The 25,585-nt window shown below is 41.1% G+C and overlaps 1 protein-coding gene and 1 long non-coding RNA gene across 2 annotated transcripts in view; both read right to left on the reverse strand.

The window, feature by feature from the left end:
* LOC112530450 overlaps positions 1–349 on the reverse strand; it is a 31,893-nt gene extending 31,544 nt beyond the window's left edge. Inside the window, exon 1 of the long non-coding RNA XR_003072082.2 lies at positions 114–349. This is a non-coding gene — a long non-coding RNA (uncharacterized LOC112530450). The remainder of the gene's footprint in view (positions 1–113) is intronic.
* A 10,469-nt stretch (positions 350–10,818) lies between these two features.
* Positions 10,819–25,585, reverse strand: part of PROS1 (protein S (alpha)) — a 32,643-nt gene continuing 17,876 nt past the window's right edge. Inside the window, exons 9-15 of the mRNA XM_416641.8 lie at positions 22,821–22,939; positions 20,612–20,801; positions 19,080–19,247; positions 17,867–18,035; positions 16,158–16,306; positions 15,286–15,499; positions 10,819–13,144 (exon numbers count right to left, since the gene is read on the reverse strand). Of these exons, the coding sequence (XP_416641.3) occupies positions 12,999–13,144; positions 15,286–15,499; positions 16,158–16,306; positions 17,867–18,035; positions 19,080–19,247; positions 20,612–20,801; positions 22,821–22,939 (1,155 nt within the window). The 3' untranslated portion in view covers positions 10,819–12,998. The remainder of the gene's footprint in view (positions 13,145–15,285; positions 15,500–16,157; positions 16,307–17,866; positions 18,036–19,079; positions 19,248–20,611; positions 20,802–22,820; positions 22,940–25,585) is intronic.

Below are 25,585 nucleotides of genomic sequence, written 5' to 3' on the forward strand. Positions count from 1 at the left end.
TCGGGCAGCGCCGCTGCGCGGCTCCCGGACGTTGCCTGCAGCGCTCCGAGCCCGGCTCGGCTCCTGGAGGCTCGCAGAGAGCCGCTGCTGCAGCACCCTGTAAGGTTTCTTACGTGCTGGAAGCAGAATCCCTTCTAAACGCAGCGTGGTATTTCCTCCAAAATGGATGGGTGGCTGATCCTCAGGGAAAAAAAATGTAAGTCAGGACCAAAGAAGCACCTTGAGAGGCCACAAAATTCCATACTGATGTTGCCAGGCTGATCACAGAACTGTGGAATTACGGAATGATTTGGGTTGGAAGGAACCTTAAAGATCATTCCAACCCCCTGCTGTGGGCAGGGCTGCCACCCACCAGCTCAGGCTGCCCAGGGCCCAACCAACCTGGCCTTGACTGCCTCCAGAGATGGGGCATCCACAGCTTCCAGAAATATCTCATATAAAACTAACTAGCCCTTGTGCCCTCTGATCACTGTGTTGGTTTTAATGACTTACGTAAACATGACGTGTGTGAGCACTTCTTTAAAGTCTGGTGTATCACACCATATCAAAATGTTGGATGAGAAACTGGCAGTAGGCCACTCAAGATAATACAGCTTGATGTGAAAGAATTTTGTCCTTAAACAACAAAGGTAGAAACTCTCCAGGTGGCAGTGGTGCAAGTTTTGTCTTTAAAATATGCTCAGGGACATGATTTAGTGTAGGGTTGTTAGTTAGGGTGGTATGGTTAGGTTGTGGTTGGACTTGATGATCTTTAAGGTCTTTTCCAACCTGGGTAATTCTATGATTCCATATCTGATTGTTCTCTGCTGACAGCACAGCCACAATTGTCATCTGTTTCTAATTAAATACATTTGACCATTGAGGCAAAGGCAGAGTGGTTAAATAGCAGTTACTACAGCTGACATATGTGGGCAGAAGTATTAACATGGCAGTCTGTGCATCTTAACATGGGCCATCACCTTTTGCTACGCTGTAAGCAGGGGCTCCCCTGCCCCACAGTGCAGAGTGCTTCGTGCAGGGAATCTTGTTTGTGCTGTCTCAGGCCATTATGTGTTTGTGCTCCTCTTCAGTTGAACTTTGTTTCTGACCCTGCTGAGGGTGTATTGCTTGTTTTGGAAATACTTGCGATGTCCCTAGAATGTTTATTTTCCAGCCCAACATGCTGCTACATTCTTGCAAGCTTCCTCTGGCTGCAATGCAAGGTTTGGCCAGGAAACAGAGAGTACAAATGGAAAACAGTGCCCTGCTCATTGGGAAATGTAGTGAACCTATAACAGAAATTGTATTGGAAACATGACAAAGATTTCCAGAGAAATAATAAACAAGCAGCTGGTCGGCACCTCCTTAAGACCATCAACTTCAAATGTGTATTTCCTGGAAGGACCGGAATGTTTAGTGTAATTCTCCTCCTCTGCCCTCAGAAGGTAGGAGAAGCGGAGGGCAGGTTCAGTGACAGTCTATCAAAGCAGATAGTAAGATAGTTAATAACGATAGCAACAACACGACTTTCATGGCCAGCCAAACCGCCTCCACATTGCTCCCAGTAAGGGGTCCGTGCTGCTGGCTTTCTCCCTCTGTTTGTTGAAGGCAGCGCTGGAACCAGCAGTGCACATGGAGTCAGGCTCCAAGGGGTAACAGCAGGAGCGTGCTTCTCTCCTGCAGAGCTTTGCAGGAGCCCCTCTAACATCAGCAGAGTCTCCTGTGAGAGCGGTACAAGGGCCTGCCCACAGTGGAGGAGTAGTTCAGAGAGCAGGATGAAGCCAGTCCCTTGTTTACATGTTGTCATCCCACAAATGCGAGGGCTTAGGAAGCCTTTGACCTAAGAACTCTTTTTTGCTTCTTCTGGGGAGAGCATATCTCTTTGCCTACACAAGGACAGTGTGTTAAGGAAATGCATAGAAGCAAAAAAGGTGGAAGGTCCAGGTAGTAAGTAATAGGCTGAGTCCTGTCCGCCTGAAGACCATGAAGTACAGGAAATCTGGATGCCTGTGGGCTAGCGGAGGGATTGTGAACTTGAGGAATCTCAAGTTCTTAACCCAAACCTCAACTTTTCCTAGCCCTTAGAATAGTGTGTGTGTTGTTTTGCTCAGCTGGCACAGCAATTGAATCTCTGGTAGCACTACAGAGTTCAAATTTGTCTGTAAATTACCAATTCAAAAACTGAAAATATAAATCCAGATAGATCACAAAATATTTGGGTTTCACAGACTTCTACTAAAACTCAGTTGTAAGAAAGCAAGCCAGATTCTTTTCTGGTTTATGAAGCAGCCAGGGAATTGATAGCTAAGTACCAGTGGCAGGCGCTGCAGTGCAGATGGTGCCTGAGCCTGAGACCATGGCATGCCTACAATACTCCAAATGAAGCTGCTGAGCTGGCAGCCACCGCAGCCATTATTTTATTGCTAAGCTAAGCAGATCTGACGTGTAAGTTCACTGGGACCTGAAAATACTTCATTTGTGCTAAGACAAACTTCAGCATCAACACTCAGTGACTAGCAGCATGTCCACAGATTGTGATGGATGGGAAACCAGATTCTTAGGAAAAGAGTGACATCAAAAAGAGAACATAACCTCAATGTATTGTTTGGATAAAGTATTTCCTATTGTAAAGGCAAGGTAAAAGTTGGCAAGAGGTAGGATTGACTTCTGTCCTATAAGACAGGAACAAGTTTGGCATTGAATTCTGCTGAAGTCAACCTGTGACCAGCAGCAAAACCTTGAAGTTATTGAGCAGTGATCCTTATTGATGACACAAACACAGAGAACTGCTGTAAGGATGTTTGTAAATCAGCCCGTAAGCACTGATATGTCTGTGGAGAAAGAAGCCAGATAGGGAGGACTAGGCCTTCCCTTCCCCTTATGAAGCAGTGTGTGAGCTTGTACCATGCTCTGTGTGGGTACCAAACAGAGTTTGCATAAATAAGCTGGGTTATTGTAACATAGTGTGGTTTCCTGGAGTGTAAATATATAATCTGTAGGTTGAGGAACTGTTGATGTCCTCTGCCCTCTGCATAACGCAACGGCTGAGCATCCAACTGTACCTCCAGACATCAGGCCTTTGAAGAAGCAGTTGAACAGGAGCCCCAAACAGGGCACATGCCATCTGCTCCTTCTCTGCTTGCTTTGCATAGCTGCCAGCATCCCTTTCTGCTAGTTCAGGACAGCCCACTAGCTCCCCTCTAAGGCTTAGGCATGGCCACACCAAGAGACTGTATTTTCGAGCTCCAGTGGAGCTTGTGGAGAGGATTCAGAAGAGGGACATGGGGATGATCAGAGGACTGGAGCATCTCTCCTATGAATAAAGGTTGAGGTAGCTGGGCTTGTTCAGTCTGAAGACGAGAAGATTGAGGGGAGACCTCATTGTCTTCCAATATTTAAAGGGAGATAATAAACAGGAGGGAAATCAACTTTTTACATGTATAGATAGTGATAGGATAAAGGGGTTTAAAACTGATCAGATGTTAGGGGGAATTTTTTCACTGAGTGGGTGGTGAGGCACTGGAAGGATTTGGTGGGAGAGGCTGTGGATGCCCCATCTCTGGAGGCATTAATGGCCAGATTGGATGGGGCACTGGGCAGCCTAATCTAGCAGGCGGGGGGGTTGGAATTGGATTATCTTTGAGGTCCTTTACAACTCAAGCCATTCTATGATTCTATGGAGAAGGTGTGGGAGTGACTTTCAGCAGTGTGCTGGGGTCCCCAAATGCTCTTACCATGACAGTGGTGTGTAAATGCAGCTGGAATGTGCAGAAGGTATCAATGTCATTGCAGCTTTCTTCATTGCTAGGAAATTAAAGTCTGGATAGAAAGTTTCTACCAGGAGGTTAAATTTGCATTGCTGCATAAACCCAGCAGGACTTACGTTAAGCACTTAGGACTTAAAAACACATAAAGCTACGCATTTATATAGTGCAATGTACAACAGACATGGGAAATCATTTGATTTCTGCATTGCTGGAGAATGCATTTCTCATTTTCTGTATGTTGTACTTAACAGGAACAGATTAAAATGGGTGTCCCAGCACAGTACTGTCATAAGCATGTGTTATTTTTGTTTGTCGAAGAATCTTCAGATCTACTGTGTTTCTCCTCTGACTGCAAGCATGAAGTTGATTTTGTTCTGGTAAAGAATAACGTGAGATTTAAATTTCTGCTCTGGGATATCACGTCTAGCTCAGGTTCACTGGCTGTATTTAATGGGCTTAGGGCAGATTTTCAGAGGCACTAAGGGAATGGAGGGACAGGTGGGTGCCTGGTGTCCCTCTGCACTCTCAGGGAGCATTCCTCCAGGTATGGTTTAGCCATCTGCCTGCATGCTCCTTCTCTGCACATTTGGAATTAAAGACTACATTAGCAGCAGAAAAACAGTGCACATAACAGGGAAAAAAGCACTGACTCTGGACAAAAGGTATGAAGTGCTTCAGGGGTCTGTTTAATATTCATTGTGCATATCCCCCAGGAAGCAGTGTCCGCTTTTACAGTTTCACTGGCTAGAGTTTTAGAGGATGGAGGGTGGTTTTTATGTCAAGACCTACAGCAGGCTGCAAGGTAAGCCTGGTTAAATCAATTTCATCCTTGGTTAATGGCAGTTTCTTTAGGCTTCAGTAAAAGGACTGTAGAAATATTGGCAAAGCTGGTTCTTAATTCCTTATGGATGAGCTAAACTGCATTTTCAGCCCTTGAGATCATAGGTCACAGCTCTGCTTTGCTAGCATCAGCTGCTGACATCACTGACACCCAAAGCAGAGCAAGGGACTGCTGAATGCCTCAACTGCAAATGTCATTAATGGCGGGGAACCTGGAGCTCCTGGTATCCTGATAAGAGCACAAAGTCAGTGCAGAAGAAATGTTGCCAGAAGTGTGCACAGGTGAGAGAGTAACCATTTCAGCTACCTACCTTAAAACAGTAGTAAAAAACATTCTGTTTCCTGCAGGAACAAGATATGATGAGAACGGCCACATAATCTAAATCCACGGTTAGGCTTTGCAGTAACACATAGAGAACTCAGCAAAGCGGCTTGCCCCAAATTATTATGACTATGACAATGTTTTGGAAAACACTCAATCTGCATTTCTAATGCTTGTCGTGTTATTTTTGAGATCTTCCTCTTGCAAATGTTTGGAAAGTAACAACGCAACACTTATCTTGCTTTAAAAAGACAGGCAGTAACCGCACACTTCTTACTTAAAATGTTTGTTCTCAGCCATCATTTATTTAACAGGACAGCCTTTTTTTATGTGGAGCGTTCCTGGAACTGTTGTTCATTTATCTTCATCTGCAAAGCTGAGTGCCTACACAAGCAGCCTTTGCAGGCGAAGTGTCTCTCCTGACAGCCTGACCTGGACTGGTCCCATTTCCCGCTCAGGGCGGAGCACCCCAAGGAGTCCATGTTCTTGGCTAATCCCAGAGGGTGAAGAATGGCTTGGGGCAGATCCTGATGTCATTCCACTTCACATCTGTGGAAAATGGCAAATGCAGAGTAATGACTTCACTATGAGGGTTTTGTGAGGCTGCCAGCAAACTACTTATGCATCCTCTGGAAAGACCCCGAAACCTTGTATAGAGCTTCACCGAGATACAGGCTTCAGATTATCTGTGCAGCTTGTTTAATGCCTCTGCTGCCCAGTGCTTTAATATGAAGACATGAGTTACAAGGTGATAGGGTTTTCCTCTTCCAGGCAAGCAGGTTTGTTAAATCTACATGACCTTCTGTTACAGAAGAAACCCCTTAAACAAAAGGCTGGCTTCTGCCCAGGTTTAAAAGGGAAGATTGCTTTTCAATTGAGTGCCTTAGCAGGAGATTGTGACCAGCTGGTGGGAATGAGCATATGGCCCTGATAGGCTGGAAAAGAGGAAGGCTGGCTCAGGGGAAAGTTCTTCGTTTGGTTTGTGGGACCTGTACCAGAATCTGATGAAAGGAAAACTTTTCCTGGAAAGGTAAGACACTGCTGAATTGTAAGCAGGATATTTTCTGTTTTATAGATGAACAAAGTCATCTTTATTCTCTGTCTTCCATAGTACTTCAAGCTTGCAAAAATGATGTGTAACTTCATGAACATCAGCCAGCATGGATTCATGAAAGGCAGGTTGTGCTTGACCAACCTCATCTCCTTCTGTGACCATGTGACCAGATTAGTAGATGAGGGAAAGGCTGTTGATGTAGTCTGCCTAGACTTCAGCAAAGCCTTTGACACGGTCTCTCACAGTATTCTTCTGGGGAAACTGGCTGCCTGTGGCCTGAACAGTTTTACCCTCCGTTGGGTAAGGAACTGGCTGGAGGGCCGTGCCCAGCAGGTGGTGATCAATGGAGTTAAGTCCAGCTGGCGACCTGTTTCAAGTGGTGTTCCCCAGGGGTCAGTGCTGGGGCCCATCCTGTTTAGTATCTTTATTGATGACCTGGATGAAGGGATTGAGTGTACCCTGAGTAAGTTTGCAGATGACACCAAGTTGGGAAGTAGTGTTGATCTGCCTGAGGGTAGGGAGGCCCTTCAGAGGGATCTAGATAAGCTGTATCAATGGGCTGAGGTGAATGGGATGAGGTTTAACAAGGCCAAGTGTTGGGTCCTGCACTTTGGCCACAATAACCCCATGCAGCACTATAGGCTTGGGAATGAGTGGTTGGATGACTGTGAAGAGGAAAGGGACCTGGGGGTATTGATTGATGTTTGGCTGAACATGAGCTGACAGTGTGCCCAGGTGGGCCAATGGCATCCTGGCGTACATTAGAAATAGTGTGGCCAGCAGGAGCAGGAAGGTAATCGGCCCCCTGTACTTGGCACTAGTGAGGCCGCACCTCGAGTACTGTGTTCAGTTTTGGGCCCCTCACTACAAGAAAGACATTAAGGCCCTGGAACATGTCCAGAGAAGGGCAACAAAACTGCTGAGGGGTCTGGAGCACAAGTCTAATGAAGAGCGGCTGAGGGAGCTGTGATTGTTTAGTCTGGAGAAAAAAAGGCTCAGGGGAAACCTTATTGCACTCTACAACTTCCTGAAGGGAGGCTGTGAATGAGGAAGGGTTTGGCCTCTTCTCCCAGGCAAATAACAGGACCCGAGGAAATGGCCACAAGTTGTACCAGAGGAGGTTTAGGTTAGACGTTAGGAGAAACTTTTTCTCTCAGAGGGTGGTCAGGCACTGGAATGGCCTGCCCAGGGAGGTGGTGGAGTTGCCATCCCTGGCAGTGTTCAAGAGGCGTCTGGATGAAGAGCTACGAGATATGGCTTAGTAGCTTGTGGTACCAATGAAAATGGGAAGGCAGTTGGACTATATGATCTTGCAGTTCATTTCCAACTTTGTGATTCTATGATTCTGTGTGTGTTTCACAGTGATCTTCTCAGATCCTGTTAATAATGACCTTACCTTTAGTAAACTCTTATTTCTGATATCATGTGTATGACTCCTGATAAGTTCACCAAGTGTTACTCTCATTCTGAGGAGTGGCTTTCACCATCCCTCAGTAGTATTGCTGCTGAGTGAGCTTCCCTCAGTGCTGTGGTGGCCCTTCAGTAGAGGAATCTTGCCCAAGTCAGAGAGGAGTGCTGCTGATTCAGGCCCTCTATCTCCAAAAAGAGCTAACTGTATGGCTTTTTGTGACAGCAGGGTATGTGTTGAGTTGGCCTTTATTTCTCTTATAGGTGAAGGAGGGAAGGAAAATTCAGTTTCCTAATGACAAGAAGCAAAAGCATTGCTTTGTGTGGAGCTGTTGAGGCTTGAACAAGTAAAGGAAGGTTTTAAGGACTACCTGAAGGACATAGTTTGCTTTTGAGGAAACATAGATAAGAGGCTTGGTCTATAGAAGGTCTGGTATCACAGATGAGTTTTGGACTTTGTTTCTTCAGCATATAACTGCTTATGGAGAGAGGGAAGTTCTCTGTCTTTATGTGGTGTTGTATTTCCTATGGTCATCAAAAGCTGTATGGCAAGGGTGGAATGTCTGTGGCTCCATAAGCCTACATTGCAGGATTCCAGTTTCTTGTTACTTGTGATTTTCTTCCACTTCCTAATTTTTTAAGATACTAGAAATTACTTAGAAGGGAACAACAACAAATAAATAAATAAATAAAAGGAGAGAAAGAAGCAGTATAATTAACTCCTAAAGTACCTACAACTGTGAAGACTTACAGCTGATTGATTGATTCAATGCAAATGTCTGTTGAAAAAGCCAAAAAGATATTAGCTCCCTGCTGCCTTGCTCAGAACAACCTGATGATTTCTATGCTTATTCACATAGTCCCATTGAAATGTATCTACTAATAGATGTACAACCTATTGTATCTAATAAAGGTGTACAACCAATGCGACAGGGGGGCTATATTCATTTGGTGGATAGGAAGCATTGTTTTAAAAGCATAAACGGTAAAGCCTATTCCTGTTAAGATTTTTGTAGTTGGGATGGACGTTTGTGCAGATGGATCTACAGTCATCTAGCTCTGAAGTGCAGCCGCAGGACTGTGGTCAGGAAAAGAATGCGGGAGAAAATTAGTTGGAATGTCTTGGTGCTTCTTTTATTTACTAAGTGGTGCCTTACTTATCCCTTTGGTATTAGCTGCTAAAGTTTTCCCTGTATCTAATTTTTTATTACATAGCTGTTGTTTTTGGTAGATAAAATGCTCCCAAATCCAGGTGTTTTGATATCCTAAGGTTGCTGAGGTAGCAAAATATTTAGTGTATACATACAACTAATAACGTCGAAGGACCGGCATCCTTCGTTGTTGATCCTTCAATACATTGTTCAGTGATAAACAGGACTGGAACGTCTAAAAATAAGTTTGGCTGCTCTTCCTTTGAAGATGACAAAGCCAGAGCTAATTTTGAATATCAACAGTAAAGGTGTTCACACCCATTCCAGCCAGTTTTCTCCTCCAGGAGATGTGCAGCATTAAAGCACATACGCTCTGCTTGGATAAGGTACATAAGTAGAGAGCTGCTCTGGTATAAATGAGAACCAATTCCATGGCTAGATTTCATTTTCAAGGAAACTGGGACATGCTGATTTGTAACACTTGGTGCATACAGCAGGTTCCAGCTGTTTCATATAAACACTGAACAGCCCTTGCTGAAATGATTATGCCTAAAAATACAATTACATACATTTGATAAAGGAGAAAAGATAGGGATCAATAAATGTCATTGATTTAATTTCCTCCACGTGTGCTTTAAACCAACCTGAATTTCTTCAAGCAGTATTAAACAATTAACAAATGTAAACATTTATCTAGAGAACAAGAAATCATAGAATGGCCTGGGTTGGAAGGGACCTCAAGGATCATGAATCTCTAACCCCCCTGACACATGGAGGGCCACCAGCCTCCATATCTAATACAAGACCAGGCTGCCCAGGGCCCCATCCAACCTGGCCTTGAACACCTCCAGGGACGGGGCATCCACAACCTCTCTGGGCAGCCTGTTCCAGCACCTCACCATTCTCTCTGTAAAGAATTTCCCCTTGACATCCAACCTAAATCTTCTCTCCCTCAACTTAAAACCATTTCCCTTTGTCCTGCTATTATCTACCCTTTCAAAGAGTTGACTCCCCTCCTGTTTATAGGCTCCACTTAGGTACTGAAAGGCTGCAATGAGGTCACCCCACAGCCTTCTTTTCTCCAGGCTGAACAAGCCCAGCTCCCTCAGCCTGTCTTTGTAGGGGAAGTACTCCAGCCCTCCGATCATCTTGTGGCCCTCCTCTGGACCCTCTCCAACAGCTCCCCGTCTTCCTCGTACTGGGGACCCCAGACCTGGACACAGTACTCCACATGGGGCCTCACAAGGGCAGAGTAGAGAGGGACAATCACCTCACTGTCCACACACTGGCCACCCCTCTTCTGATGGAGTCCAGGATACCATTTGCTTTCTGTGTTGCAAGAGCACACTGCTGGCTTGTGTTAAGTCTTTCATCCACCAGGATCCCCAGGTCCTTCTCTGCAGGGCTACTCTCAAGGACTGCTTCTTCCAGTCTGTACAGATGCCTGGGATTCCTCTGGCCCAAGTGCAAATCCTTGCACTTTGTTGTGTTGAACCTCATTAGATTCACCGGGGCCCACCTTTTGAGTCTGTTGAGGTCCCTCTGAATGGCATCCCTTCCTTCCACTGTGTCAACCGCACCACTCAGCTAGGTGTCATCTGCAAACTTGCTGAGGGTGCACTCAATTCTGTCATCGATGTCACTGCTAAAGATGTTAAAGAGCACCGGTCCCAAGACAGACCCCTGGGGGACCCTGCTCATTACCAGCCTCCGTCTGGACACAGAACCATTAGTCACCACACTTTGTCTGCAGCCTTTCATTTCCTTATCCACTAGGTGGTCCACCCATCAAATCCACATTCCTCCAATTTGGAGATAAGAATGTGGTGGGGGACCATGTCAAAGGCCTTGCTCGAGTCCGGGTAAATGACATTGGTTACCTTCCCTTTGTCCACCAATGCCATCACTCCATTATAGAAGGCCACCAGATTGCTTAGGCATGACCTTCCCCTGGTGAAGTCGTGCTGGCTGTCTCAGATCACACGCTCATTCCTCTTGTGATCAAGCATGTCGTCCAGGAGGATCTGTTCCATGATCTTCCCAGGTACAGAGGTGAGACTCACCGGCCTATAGTTCCCCAGGTCCTCCTTGCTCTCTTTCTTATAAATGGGAGTGACGTGAGTCAATCGGGACCTCACCTGACAGCTATGACTGAATCCTACTTGGACAGGCTATTAATTTAAGCTAGCTCTTGTCTTTGATGCTGAAGATAATCACGATCTCTAAAGTAAACCATTTGACCACTAGGACCAGTCTTGCACAGTGAAAATGAACAAACACAGACAAATACAACTTAAATTAAAAGGAGAAAAAACTTGCAAATACTGCTTCATTTAATTTTTACAATAGGGAGGCACTTTTACATTTAAAAAATGCAGACATTTCATTGCAACTACATTATCCTAAAATATTCTTGCATGACAACAAAAAGAAGTGGTGTCTGTGTGGAAAATGTGATTTTCTTTAATTTCAAGTCTATACCAATTTTTACACTTAAACAGAAAAAAAAGCACCAGCCTTTTCCTCCTGCTGTTCACACAGGCTGACATAAGAGTTCGTAGTACTGCTGACACTTGACTGTGTTTCCCCTCTATTTTTCTGTGTGCTTGTACAAGGCAGAGACTGGCCAAGAGCTTTCCAGAATTCAATGGTTATTTCAACGCTTATTTCAGTAGTTACTAGGCCCAAAGGAAGCATGTGTTTCTTGGGATGGGAAGAGAGCAAGGAAGGGGGGGGGGGATGCTTTCCTGCAGTGATTTCCCTCTTGTGAAATCTGGAGAAATGAAAGGGTTTTTTTGCATGTGTTCCTAGAAAACTGATCCTGTAGTTCACTGGCAATTAGCCCCTGGGTGTCAGATGTATGGAATTCTTGCTGATAAGCAGCTGCATACAAATCAGTGCTGGACAGACTCAGAGGCCATTCTGAGGCTGGCTGGTGTAAAAGTCAGAGCACATACTGCGTTATATGTGAGGGCACAAGTGGGAAGCCATGTTAACAATAATCTCAGACAAAGCAATAATGTTGAAAGATGGGCTAAGATTCTGTGGTATGATGCACTAATGTTCGTACTCAACTGTGAAAGAAACCTCACTAATGTCACTGGGAGCAACTCTAGAGAAAGACAATCCTCAAAATGAATACTGTCACAATCCATCCTTCTGTACATACGTTTCCACTTCATTGTCTCAAGCAAAGAAAGCAAACCCTGGGTCTAAGAATCTGACAGATAAATGTCTCTCCTGGTGATTGATGGGAGTATATATTCATTGCTTACAGCAATTCTCTTGCAATTTGTTTTTGGGTTAACAAAACTATAGGTGAGCTGCACGGAGAGGCTTCTGGTTGTGTGAAAATGAGGCTAGAAGCAGAAAGAACACTGAGAATATGAAAGAAATACCAGAAACAATTGAAATTAAAACATGAGGAAAACAGTACTCTTCTAATCACCTGTTCTGTTAAACTTGGCTGAGCAGAACGTGGCTTTACATTTTGGTATTGCTAGTAAAATCCAGACTTTCAAGTAGGTCAGAAACAACTGTATTAGGGCTTGCAAATAAATTTCTTCCTGGGGCTCTGTGAATGCAAGGATGACAAAAGTGAAGGGAATTTATGATAGACCATAGAGGGTGCTCATATTGAGCAGTGCCAAATTTGTCATAAATTGAATCAGAGTTTGCTGCAAGTTCTCAGCGTTACTTAGGAAATTCCAGTCTGCTCCCCCATGATGAAGACCAGAGCTCCTTCCTTCATGCAGTTTTCTGTTTTCTAAAATTGCCTTGCCTGTATTTTAATCCACTTTAGAAGTAAATTACCTGATCTAATCCAGAACAGTCTAAGGTTGGGCTCCTAAAATAGAAGAATTAAAGTTGGTACAATATAATGAGCTACTTTGCAAAGATGCACTATGTTTAAAAAAAACCCACAAAATAGTTTGGAAGTTGCTTTACCAACACTGGTACAAATATGTAAACATACTCACAAACAGCTTGGGCTCTGGATTCCAGGGCATTTTCTCTTTTACTGAAATCATGTACTACAAAACCTGTAGAGATTTCTCTTTGTATGTTATATTTGAAAAAGCTTAATGAGAGTGGTTTTGTCTGCATTCAAATACACTGCTAACATTTGCAACTTGTAACTTCGTGCTGATATATGAAAAATAAGTTGTAAAATTTCTCTTTCCAAACTAAATACATGAAGGGGGTAGTCTGAGCAAGGAAGATAAATTTAGCTTTAAGATTTATCACTGATAGGAATAAAAAAAAAAATAGTGCAGAATTTTGATCTTGGTTGTCTCTATACAGCTGAAAAGACAAGGGATTTTTTCACCCACATTCTATATAAAAGGGAGAAAAAACACGCTGTTGATTGTTTTCCTGGCACATCTTGAATAAAATAGTACAGGCTTCATTATGACATGAGACTAATTATGCAAATTATATCTGAAAGGAAAAAAGTTAAATTAAGAATTGAATGGTTACTCCATAATCAGTGGACACGAGTGAGATCTGATGGAATTGTGTTTCGAAATGGCTTCATCCAGATCCAGCTGTCTGCTGTTGACCTTCACCTCCATGCAGCCGTTATAGAAAGCAGTTACTAACGTAGCACCCAGAGGAACATCTGCACAGAAACACATTCAATTTATTAGACCAAGGCATGCCATGTCTGATGTATTTTTTCAGATTAGCAAAATCATGGGGAACACTCCATTCTGCCTCCGTTAGTCATCCATGGGAGAAAACAGCACTTTGGCAGGAAACATTTAAGTTCTTCTCCCTTCTGTTTAAGATTCCTTGGGATAAAGTCAGCAAAGCTGAGAAGGGTCGATACAATTTGAAATATGCATTTTAAGTGTTCTTCCAACCAGAAACCAGAAAATTATACAAAATGCAGGAAATGCTGCTATGAGAAACACTTAACTACAATGATCTAGTACTGTGTGTTGTGGAGCCCGCTGTTTTTCTCCTGACCTACAAACAGATGCTTATAGGTTTAGAGGTCACGGAAAGAACAATCTTACTTTTGCCAGAAAGTTATTCTGGATTAAAATCTGCACGTTTTCAAATAGGGGACCCCTGGGAACTGCATACATTTTATTGCTTCCTTACTATTTCTTCCATGTGAAATCTCTGTGAGAGACCCACTTTATCTGTTGCTCATTTAGCTTTCTTAGCATCAGATCACTGATGTGCTTCCAGCGTTCAATATGTTAGGCACAGGATCAAGCAAGAACTGCTGTGAGGCCTCAGAATACAATATGTACTCATATTCTTATCTATTTAGGATGCTTGACTTGAGCTAAGGTCTTAACTCTTAAGGCCTCGGTGCTGGCAGTGTACTAGGAAGAGTCACAGATATCACAAACATGAAGAAGACTATGAAATGACAAGAATTGTATTCAAGTTACTATGACTCTGTTAACCTACTGACTTGCATCTACTAAGAAAATACAGACTTCATCTCACTTTGAAAAGTCAGCAGGCATTACAAAAACACTTACCTGAAGTGCTGTCTGACAGCACTGTGCCCTTAGCGTATTCTCATTCTACGTATTCTATGTGAATGGAACTTGTCTGCTTAGCTGGATTACAAGACATGATATACCCATTCAAAAACAAAATCAGAGGAGAGATTTCACATTTAATGACAATTTTTTATATCCTCTACTACCACTGTATAAAGATGCATCCAAGCAGAGGCAACTATCACTTCAAACAACTGTGGACTGGGGCTGCAGTGCTGCCCAATTTTGCTTCTATTCTAACAAGTCTAGAGGGTGGAATCATGATTCCAGCTTCTCCAGTGTGTGCTACCTTGAAAAATGCCTAAAAAGATCATCTCCATAGGATACACAGTTTCTCGCCTCTTTCTGCTCATGTGTACTTTTTCTCCTTTGGAAGAAACACAATGCAGATAAAGATTGGCTTTATCTGTGGCAGTGCTTTGACACTACAGCCTACATGTAACGTGGATGTCAATTGAAGACTCCGTTTATAAAGATTTTAAGGCTTTCTGTAGGAATTGTGACTTGCTCTTCCTAAAATACCTTTAACAGAGGATATCGAAAGGCTCTGCTGTTAGTAACTTAACTTTGTAACCGTGGTCTTTTTCCTCTACCAATTTTTAAGTTTGGGGATCTCAGGCTTTGAAAAGTCATTGTGTGTGGCAATGCTGTTTTTCTGCACGATTCCCTCTGAAATCAAACTACTGTACCAATATGCATGTGTATACTTCATGTACAAAATTATGTTTGTACATGTTTAAACACCGAGGATTCACTTGTAGCTTATTTTAAACAAAGTGTTATTTGCTATTTCAATGTATTTTCCATCCCACAAAGACTGTCAGTCAACTGTTGTCCAGAGCCTAGTTGTTGAAACAATATTCCCAACTTCTGCATTTCTGACAATTTATTCATAAATGTTTGTTTTCTTATATACTTGATGAAGTTCCTATACTGTGCCCACTGGTGGCATTTCAGAAAATACTATGCTTATTCCTTCCCAGCTTAAAAAGCAAAAAAAAATTACAAAGTCAAACCTCTTGAGAGAGACTCATGCCTCTTAATGGACCTAATGATGCTCCTATTGAAAACTGAGCTCCTTCAAAAGCTGCATAGACTGGATGAAAGAAGAAGAATCTGGGAGGTGCAAAGGGTAAAGGGTTTCTCGCGTAGTTGTAAGCTTTGTATAGCTTGGGAAAGGCTGAACATAATTAGGCTTGTACAAAAGAACACATGAATGGAAAGAAATACAACTCACCTGGCAGGCCACCTAAGTAGGTGACAACATTTGTCATCATTGCTTGATGCAGGACAGACAGTTGCTCTGAATTGCTTTGGTCCGTGCGCGAATCAACAGACAGTTGAAGTTGCTGTTTGGTTACCAGAAGTCCAACTTGCACTTTCCTGGGTGTACATAGCTTCTTTGATTCCAGACGTGCCACAGTGATGTTTCCAATAGTCACAATGATTTCCTAAACAGGAGAGTATAAAGTCACAAAATATGCCATGGGTAACTTTAACAAACGATTATACTTAATTTTGATACGTTTTACATTTGGAAGTAGAAAGAAAAGGAATATGAGAGATGTTTTAAAAAGTTGTATTTTAAGCTGGAAAATATACTGAAGTTGATCGCTGCATCACCTTTGTACACAAAGCCATTCACTTATACTCTGAAATGTCTAAGTGAGAACATGCACTGTAAAAACCCTTTGTGGTTCTGAGGTGAAATCCTGTTTCTCTTAAAGTCAAACGGGGTACTGCTACAGCTTCAAAGGTAACCTAGTTCTCCTTATGTGCTCTCATTTCAGGCAGATGTACGAACGAGCAAAAACATATGTTTGTAAATTGAAACTAACATATTATCATTGCTATAATACCGCAACTCAATCTCTGCCATACTCCCTCTTCTGCTTTGTCCCTGCTGTAGGAGTCACAAATAGTAATTCACTTTCTGCACATCAAAATATGATGAAAGCGCTTTGCAAAATATTAATTCAGCCTTCCACCTCCACTGCGTGTAAGAAACTTCTTTTTAGCTTTACTTTTTTCACAAATGAGTAGTAAGTTAAGTGAAACAAAGATGAGAGTTGTGATTCATGTGAGCTGATGTTCCAGCTGTAAGATCACCTGTGAGTCAGAAGAGTTAGAGTCCACTATGGACAAAGCAAGAGGCACTGTTTCATTAGAAACCAGGGCAAACATAACACCAGTGTCTGTGGATGGGCGAATAGTCATAGTCACGTTTATTAGCCAGTCTTCAGCACTGTCACGATTATCTGTTTTGAAAAAAAAAGATTGAAATTAATTAGTTTACCTGCTAATGAAAAATTAATACAGTCTTAAAAAAATTAGTACTTAATCTGTTTTCCTATTGTGGAAAAATTAGTACTAATATCCAGAAAAAGTGAATTTTGGAACTTCTAGAAAGAACTGCAAGTCTAATCTTAACTACCAAAACAACCCACTCAAATTTTGCATCTTTGCTATTGTGTTCTTTTAGGACTTTGGACTTTTTTAATGCTGTTTTCTCTGTTCTAATGTGGAACGGGTGCCGTATTTATTATAGGTCAATTTAAGATCAAATCTAAAAAACTACTTAACTCATCAATTACTGCCACTGAGTAGAAGATTGGCAGTTCTGACACATTTTTACATTCTGAAATCATTCCGCTATTAAAATGGGAATATGCAGATGGGTAAAACAAATGTGCAGATGGTGCGAATATAATTTAATATGATGTACTGACAGTGAAGCTAATACAAAAATTGTTTAATGAGCTATTTGTCATCTTTTGTAACTTTCAGTATCTGCCCTCCCTTTCCCCAATAACATCTAAGTTGATTTCTTGTAGTTTCTTCAGGAAGCAGAAATTCTACAACATGAAATGAGGTCAGATCCCTGCACAGACGAATGTGTGAGTGGAAGCAGTGGGCTATAACAGCCTGTGGGAAGGCAGTGGTAGCTGTGAGTGGCCACTTGAATTTGAGGAGGGCGGTATGGGGCTGAGAACTGAACGGGGAGTAGAGAGAGTGAAGGCATAGCAGCAGCCCCACATAAAAAAAAGTCAGGAATCAGCATGATGTGAATGAATGGGAATGAAGCAGAGGAACCTTCAGTGGCATAAGAATCACTCATATTCGTTTCATTAGAAACATGATATAAGAAGCTGGAGAAATCTTCTGAATTGGGCTAGGGGATATAAATAAAAAGCCTCAGAAGGAATAGCAAGTCCTAAGATGAAAAGGACTGGGGATCAGAAGGGGGATGAAGGGTAGGATAGCATTTGAGATATGAAAATGCAATGGCAACAAGATTTGCGATGATACTAGAGATATTTCACTTCAGGAGCTTGAGAATACAGTGGGTGATCCTGAGTTGCAAAACTTGAAATTAGGGCAGGAAGTCAGGCAATAAAGTTTTGGGTTCAGGAGGAGCAAGATAGGCACTCAAACAGGATGTTCATTTAAGAGATGAATTATATAAACAAAACTACAGTGATCCTTTTCCACATCCCCAATATACTTTCTCTGTCAGTGATATTGTAGGTCTCTCCACGGAGTAACAGAGCAGAATTAGATCTAATTAGAGTTAGTGCCCATTTCTTACAAATGAAGAATATGCTTCCTAACCTAAAGCGTTTCAGAAATTAAACTGATGACATCAATGGGACCAAAAACCCTCATTCAAACATATTTCTCAAAAAAAATTACTGGAATCACGATCAGATGCAGTGACACATAGTGTTGTTTTTCTTTTCTTTTTCCTTTCTTTTCCAGTTCATCACCTCCATCAACAGTCCAGCAAAAAGTATAAGAACAGACAGAAAAATACTTACTATAGTTTATATCAAACTGTGCCATGCCAGTGCCAGGGTAGAATGATCCTCTCTCAACTGTTACTAAACAGTGTTTACTTTGCTTTTCTTGAATAACTTCTTTTACACCTGAATGTCCTTGATTCATCAGGTTCCAGGCACGAATGCACCCATCCAGCCGAGGGTTAATCTGTAGAAGAATTACAGCACTAGGAGTGTAAATTCAAATTTATTTTAAAAATGTTAATAAGAAGAATACTTTACAGTCAATGTAGAGCCAATAATAGCCTTATCAATGCTCTAGGTTACAGAACTGATACTTGAGAGAAAACAAACGGCATGCATTTAGTACCTCAGCCTTCAATAAATTATCCTGATCTAATATTTCCAGTTTTGATGTTACTTATCTGTATAAAAAAGACAGCTTTGATTTTTAAAGCTCACGCTGTCCTTTTGCTTAGATTACCATAGCTTTTCTATATCTGAAGCACAATGACAGTAGCACTGTTTCTTGTTTCTCTAGTCTTCTACTTGTATGAAAGCATAAAAAAAAAATCTGTAATTACTTTCTATTAGGCAAGGAGATGTTGTTGTATTGCTTCATATTTTTTCTCTCTACTTTGCTTTTGAGCAAAAGAAAGATTAAAAATTAAAAAAAAAAAGTGTAGCCTCTGATGTACAGTTATTTTTTGCTTCTCTGTTAGCCCTCAGTTAGTTTGAGGGCTCCTGGACTCAGAAGCAGATAGCTGAAGCAATTTGGTTGTGTACACCCTCATCAACAGGCAGAGCAGGTAGGAATGGAATACTGAGTGAATCATTGGCGGTATCTAAGCTGGACGATTAAAGAACCTCGTAGAAATGAAAGCTCATTGTGCTACCTGCACAGTGATATCCGTACCCATTCAGGGCATTGCAGAAGCTAGCACCATAAATGTGTCGCTCCAAAATACTCATGCAGCAGAAGATTTAGGTGATTTAGGGAATCTTAAGGATATCTTAAAAAAAAAAAATAAGGTACAGAATCCTAAGGGATCAGGCCTTAAACACTGTGTTTTTATAACTGAAACCAGAGGATAGACTGCAAAGTTGTCTGCACATCTACTTTCAAAACAGTGGTTAATAACCTAATTCTCATGTTCTAAATGAATTCCAAGCTACTACTCTTTCCTATGTGACTGCAAAGGAAAAAATACAAAAAGTAATAAGTCTTAATCAGCACTACTTTTTTAGTTACCTGTTTAATGAGAGTGTCACCAACTTTGTCAGGTAATCCTGCAATGTACACCTTAGTTTCCAAGAAACCGTGTGATTGCTTAAAGAGAGTTCCTGGGCTGTTAATATTCATCACTGCTTCTTTAGCTATTTTTACACTGATGCTGTTTTCTAGTTCTTCAACTGATATCTAGAATGAAATGTAAATATTTAAATATGCACACACAAACAAGTAGGATATTTTTAAATGCTAATTACATATACCTGTATGAAGCATTATTTTTATATCTCTAAATATCTGGCTTGTAAAATAGTGTTAATGCATTCAGTACTTTATAGCATATTTAAACTTGGACCATCGCAACTGTCCATATCCATGGACATCCCATAGGAAGATGATCTTTTTTTACTCCCATCCTACCCACAAGAATACCTACACAGCTGATTAGTTTGCTTCATGCTCTATAGAACTTGCAAGACGCTGACTTCTACAATTGTACAATTTCTACATTTGGCATACAGTTCTCCATTGCACTGTAACCTGATACAGAGGACTGAGTCTCCAGACAGAACACAAACAGAACAGGTTCAGCTCCTGCTATTGTTAGGCATCAAAGTAGAATTTTAATCTCAAGCAAGTTGTACTGAACTGAAACAAGTCTATGCAGAATTCTAGGTTCTCTTGTCTCACTCTCTAAAAACAAGTTTGTATTAACAATATGGTGTCAATTACAGATGGTATAACTCAGCGAGGCCTTTTATCTTAGGTGTGCAAGCTTGAAGAACAAGCTGGATTTCTGGTTTACTGAAAGTAAATTAGGCAAAGTGTCTTATTATTGTGCAGTTCACCCTGCAATCACACTTTCTAATAATCTACTGCTTCCTTTTTCATGATTACAAAGAAGAATTCCTACGAGGAGTGACTGAGGGAACTGGGGCTGTCCAGTCTGGGGAAAAGGAGGCTGAGGGGTGACCTTATTGCTCTCTTCCAATATATGAAAGGTGATTACAGCGAGAGCGGGGTTGGTCTCTTCTCACTGGTGACAGGTGACAGGATGAAGAGAAATGGCCTCAAGTTGCACCAGGGTAAGTTTAGGTTGGATATCAGGAAAAACTTCTTTACAGAAAAGGTTGTTAAGCACTGGAATAGGCTGCCCAGGGAGGCGGTTGAGTCACCATCCCTGGATGTATTTAAAAACCATTTGGATGTGGTGCTCAGGGACATGGTTTAGCAGAGGGTTGTTAGAGTTAGGGCAGTATGGTTAGGTTGTGGTTGCACTCGATGATCTTTAACGTCTTTTCCAACCTGAGCAATTCTATGATTCTAAGACTCTACGTTGATAGCTGGTGTTAATTCTCTCTTTATCAATGATGATAAACGGGTGCCACAAATTCCCAGAGGAAGAGCATCCCTGCACATTTCTTGGTTATTTTTTTTAAATCTGTGATTTGGGAGCATCACTTTAAACCTCCAGAATTGTTGCTTAGATTCTGCATATGGTATAGTTCCATTAGGGGATTAAAGGAAGGGAAAGAGAGGTAACTCCAACTTACAATATGCCACAGGCCATCATTAATGGCTTTTCCTCCACTGGTAACTTTTGTTCCAAATTCATTCTTGAACTGAATTTCAATCTTTCCATCACGAAGAGCAAGCAAGATCCATGCTGTATTGTCAAAGGATTCTGCATATAGTATAATTCCCTCTGAATCGTATGTCCGGAAATCAAATTCTGCTGAAAATCTGAATTATGAAGAAGAATCTTTTTATTAAGACAGGAATCCTGAAGTACTGAAGAACCTAGGAAAACCTATTAGTAGGGTAAGAAAAAGTTAATATAGTCACCTTTTGGTAATTCTGTTTCTGAGCATTTGTGATATTTGCATCCTATTGGATAAAGGCAGAATCTAACATTGTTTATCTAAATCCAGGGAAAAGTTTAGCAACTAATTCCTGGAGGTAGGACTTGAAAAAGCTTTTGTTCAGTTACCTAATCTCATATGAGCTTTGAATGTGAAAGGATATCACGTCCTGTTTATTAAGAAGATAGAGGCAGTATCCCTTTTGTATTGCATATGATGTAGGGAAAAATAAGTGATTTACACTGTAATTTAGTTAAATGGGGTTGCCAAGTGCTGTCCTACAACAATTATAACTTAGCAGTTTGCTGTGTTGTCTTTTACACGTTTCTCTCTAATTTGAGGATTTGTTACCTGTGTCTTGGCAGCTGAACACACACGTAGCAAAATTACAATTTACATATATAGGACAGGCTAGAGTGGGAAAGAGAGAGAGTATAAACATAGTGAGAAACAGTTCTCACCTCCCAGAACTTCTGGGCTAGATAAAACAGATTAAGGATGAGAGGGGAAAATAAAGCATACAGAAATAAGGATTTGCTGAAGACAGCAAAACAAACGAGAGACATAATTGAGAACTTGGGTCATTTTAATTCCCAGTCTTGTTCTTTGTCCACTAGATGTCAGTCTCTTGCGCAGACCCACAAAAAAGCATTCTGTATTTATGCAGACAGTACTAAGATAGCTTCAAACATTTATCTTCTTAGAAAGATCTTCCAGGAAAGCATTACTGCCAGGTCAACTTGGAAAAATGGCAGAGGAAAAAGTTCTTGATATTTATGTCCTTCTGTATGGTTCTGAGGCTCTGGGGATTACCAGCTTAACAGGTGTTGCTGCTGTTACTCTGAAATTGTTCAGGAAGTCAAGAAACACTGTAATTTTGACTGCCACTATGAAGAAGTCCAAGAGTAATACAGAGGTCGCTATCTTTGTCAATTGCTCTGACAGCACTAAAGGAAATCATGTAGGTGGTGATATAGACAAGGTATTGTGCTTTATCAGGCTCCTCAGAAAACTGAGAAAGGAAGCACAGTGTTGGGGCAGCCCTAGCCTGGCTTTGTTGAAGTAGCAGCAACAAGCTTAAAGCCATTGCCATATATGAGAATGGAAGCTTTAAACTAACTCTTTCTCCTATAATATCTGAATTTTATTTGAGGATTCTAATTGACTCCCTGTGTCTCTGTCACTGTCTCCAGTATTTCCTAACCCCTGCTCTTTATTTCAAGGGAAGAGTAAGCTTCTGTCACAAATATGCAACAATTTTTTTTTCTCTCTTGTGCACAAACCAATAGGACCTGGTGCCTATTATACTTATGCCCTCAGTCATCTTCCTTTTCTAGCACACTCAAGTCTCGATCTCTTTGAACTCTTTCTCCCAGTTCATACACCTCTTTCCACCCGACAGCATTAGTAGCTAGGACTGTAATGGCTGGAAGACTCCAGCTTATTTACTCATAGATATGGTCACATCTGAATGCCAGTGGTTCACATCTGCCCTAGCTCTGCAGTTTCCTGTATGGGACTCAGCTGCTACTGGCTCTACCTGCTTCTGAGGTGTCTGGAAGAAAATTGCTGGCCTTTTAGTTTTGCCACATCAGACAGTTGCTGTGTATATATAGGATGAGGTGTCTCAAGGACACAGTACAATCATTAAGAGATGCTGTGAAACAACTCCAGGCACATTACTCTTGCCTGTCCACTTTTAAATGACTCCATGCTCCCTTAAGTGAGTGCACATGCAGGAACCTGAGTTAATCCATTCTCCATATAAGGGTATCCTAACCCATGAGTAGAAGGTGATAGAACTTACTTATGCATGCAGTCCACTCTACATCCTCAGAAAATTAAGGGAAACAAATGTCTGTGATTTCCAGGCATACTTTTATCAATAGCAAATGCTTACCTGGTGACATTTGGCAATTTAAACTTTAAGTACAGAACATAAATCCCTGTAAAATGCTCTGCCAGGTAAAGCAGCTCATAATTCCTTTCTAGGTTCAGTGGGATACACACAGGAACAGACTGAAAGTAATAGAAAAGAAAAAAGCTGTTAACATTGTATTGTGAAATTCAATTAAGCAACTTATATTATGTTTCCTGTTAGGATCCTTTTTGTTGTTGTTTGTTTAAGCAATGGATGACTTCACTAACTTTTTTTAAGCTTGAATATCTGTACATAAATTGATGGCTCTTTTTTGTTTGTTTGTTTGTTTGTTTTTTGTTTGTTTCGAATGGCCTCAAGTTGCACCAGGAGATGTTCAGGCTGGATTTTAGGAAAAACTTCTCTGAAAGAGTGGTCATGCACTGGAATGGGCTGCCCAGGGTGGTGTCACTGTGTCACTGGTTGAGTCACTGTCCCTGGTGGTGTTCAAGAAATGCATAGACATGTATTAAAGAACATAGTTTAGTGAGCAATATTGGTGGTAGGTGAAAGGTTCGAGTAGATTATCTTAGGTTTTTCCCAACCTTAATAATTCTATGATTCTATAAATGTCCATTTATTTAAGCTGTTGAAGGATCGTTTAGGGTGAAAAAGTTCTGGTGGACTGCAACTATTTAAATATTCATTATTTTAATCAAGAATTCTCATCTTCCATCATGTCCTTTTCTGTCACCAGGGACCTATGGCATCCATCTGCTAGAGTCCAGCCAAATTCCATTATTAAAGCTGTGTGGAATCTAAACCTGATCAGGTGTTAGAAGGGAAGGAGGCCAGAGCTGTGACTTGAGTGTAGATTTCAAAATAAATAAATAAAGATCACCCTCTCTTTATCAATACCGATATACAACTATTCATAGCTGAACAACCTCCAGTACAAGTAGAATAATTTACCTGGAATAAAAAGAAGCAATTTACAGGTAAATACAGTAACAGATTGGTACAAAATAATTCTGTCTGTCTGTTCACTGAATATAGTTATCTTATTTGAGTTCTGAAAGGGGTTGTTGATGCAATCAACAACACACTTCCTGCTAGAACAGCACTGAATTAATATTTCAGAGAACTGTTAATAGGATCAGGAAGGTCCTGAGATGGAATACTCTCAGGAAAAGTGTAAAAGAGGAGTTCTATGCATTTGTGGGAACTAAAAGTCCTTTAACAGTATGCAGAGCTGGGAATAATCCCAGTACTCTAGCCAAAGTCAAATATGAGTAATCACAGTCAGACAGCTGCAGCTCCAATGAGGAGAGAAAAATCAAAATCAACAAAAAAACCAATGTCACTTATTTTTTTCAGATATTCAGCTACCTAAACTTTTAAACAGGCTTCTGCACATAGGAATTACAGGGGGTGCAGATTTAAACTAGTAAAATAATGAGCAAACAAATGTAAACTATCCTTTCCAGGCATTGTTGGCTTCTTTGTATTCTGGAACTATGATGTTATAAGTAAAGTAATATGTTCAGTTTTCTCCTGAAAGTAAAGCACTTAGAATGTCTTCTGGTAGAGGGAGTAAGTTCTGCATTGAGGAAAGGTGGGAAGATTTGAAGAATGTACTTTAGAGCACTGATACATTGACTAGTAGGAGCCTAAAAATCAATTTGCTATGAAGTTATCCCTCAAAACACGTCTTGTGTATCTTTTATATGATGGCAGTGTAGCAGTCCTATAGAATAGAAGCGACAAGAATATGTGTGAAGGGCTTTACTGTTCTCAAGATGTTTATTTGGTAAACAGCTGAATACACTTACCAAACTCTAGTGCATTCATGACACAGTAGTTTCATTACATGTACAGGTGTGCTTAATTTATGGCTATTCCATTTCACAGTTGCCAGTATAACTAGTCTTTGGACTGCATGTATTTTCAACTGATTAAACTATTGTTTTCAATTTCAAGGCCCGAAACTAGTTTCCAAATAAACAGATAATCACTTTTGAACAGCTGTATTGAAGCTAGAAGATACTCTTCTCCTTTGATGAAAAGGGAAAAAGAAATGTAGTGACTCCCAGTGTTGTTCAGATATTAAATTTCAGCAAGTACAAACATGTTTTAATAAATACATGCTAGCACTTGTGCCAGATCTCATTCCTGTGGCTTACACCCAGTTTTGCTGCACTGTGTTAGAGGTGTTGTTGCTTTTTTGTTTATTGTTGGCAGTTATCTGCACTCACCTCATAAAACAAGTCTCAGCCTGCATGAATTTTTCAAAACATATAGAGAACGATTCACAGGAAAAGCCTCGTACTGAGATTTCCCAGAGTTCAAAATTTTCTGCTACTAATAAGTGTAAATTTTCTAACTGAGCAACAACAGTCCATTTTGGCTGTGAGAGGCTCTTCCATTGGCAAGTATTACTACATCCTTTTTCTTAAGCTATTGCAGATGAAAACTGTGGAAAACAATCCAGCTTTTGTTTTTTGGTTTTTTTTTTTTGATCCAAACAGGATCTTTCAGTAATTCCGCAAGAGTGAGTGAAAACTTTTGTGCAGTCTGAGGAAAACCTGGAAACATGTGGACATATGGAATATTCTGGCCCTGAGTAAGCTGAACAGGAATTGTCTGTATGATAGGAGAAAGCTGGGGCTTATTTTGAGGCAGCAGAAAATAAAGGCTATAAAGAAAATAAAGAAAGCTAAGGCTAGCTTCTTTTGACAAGGTTTGTGTAAATGAGTATGCACGAACTGAATGGCATCCAAATGCTTTACGGGGTCTGCTTTGTGAGT

The sequence above is a fragment of the Gallus gallus genome, chromosome 1 (genome assembly GCF_016699485.2).
Source record: "Gallus gallus isolate bGalGal1 chromosome 1, bGalGal1.mat.broiler.GRCg7b, whole genome shotgun sequence".
Classification (NCBI taxonomy): Eukaryota; Metazoa; Chordata; class Aves; order Galliformes; family Phasianidae; genus Gallus; species Gallus gallus.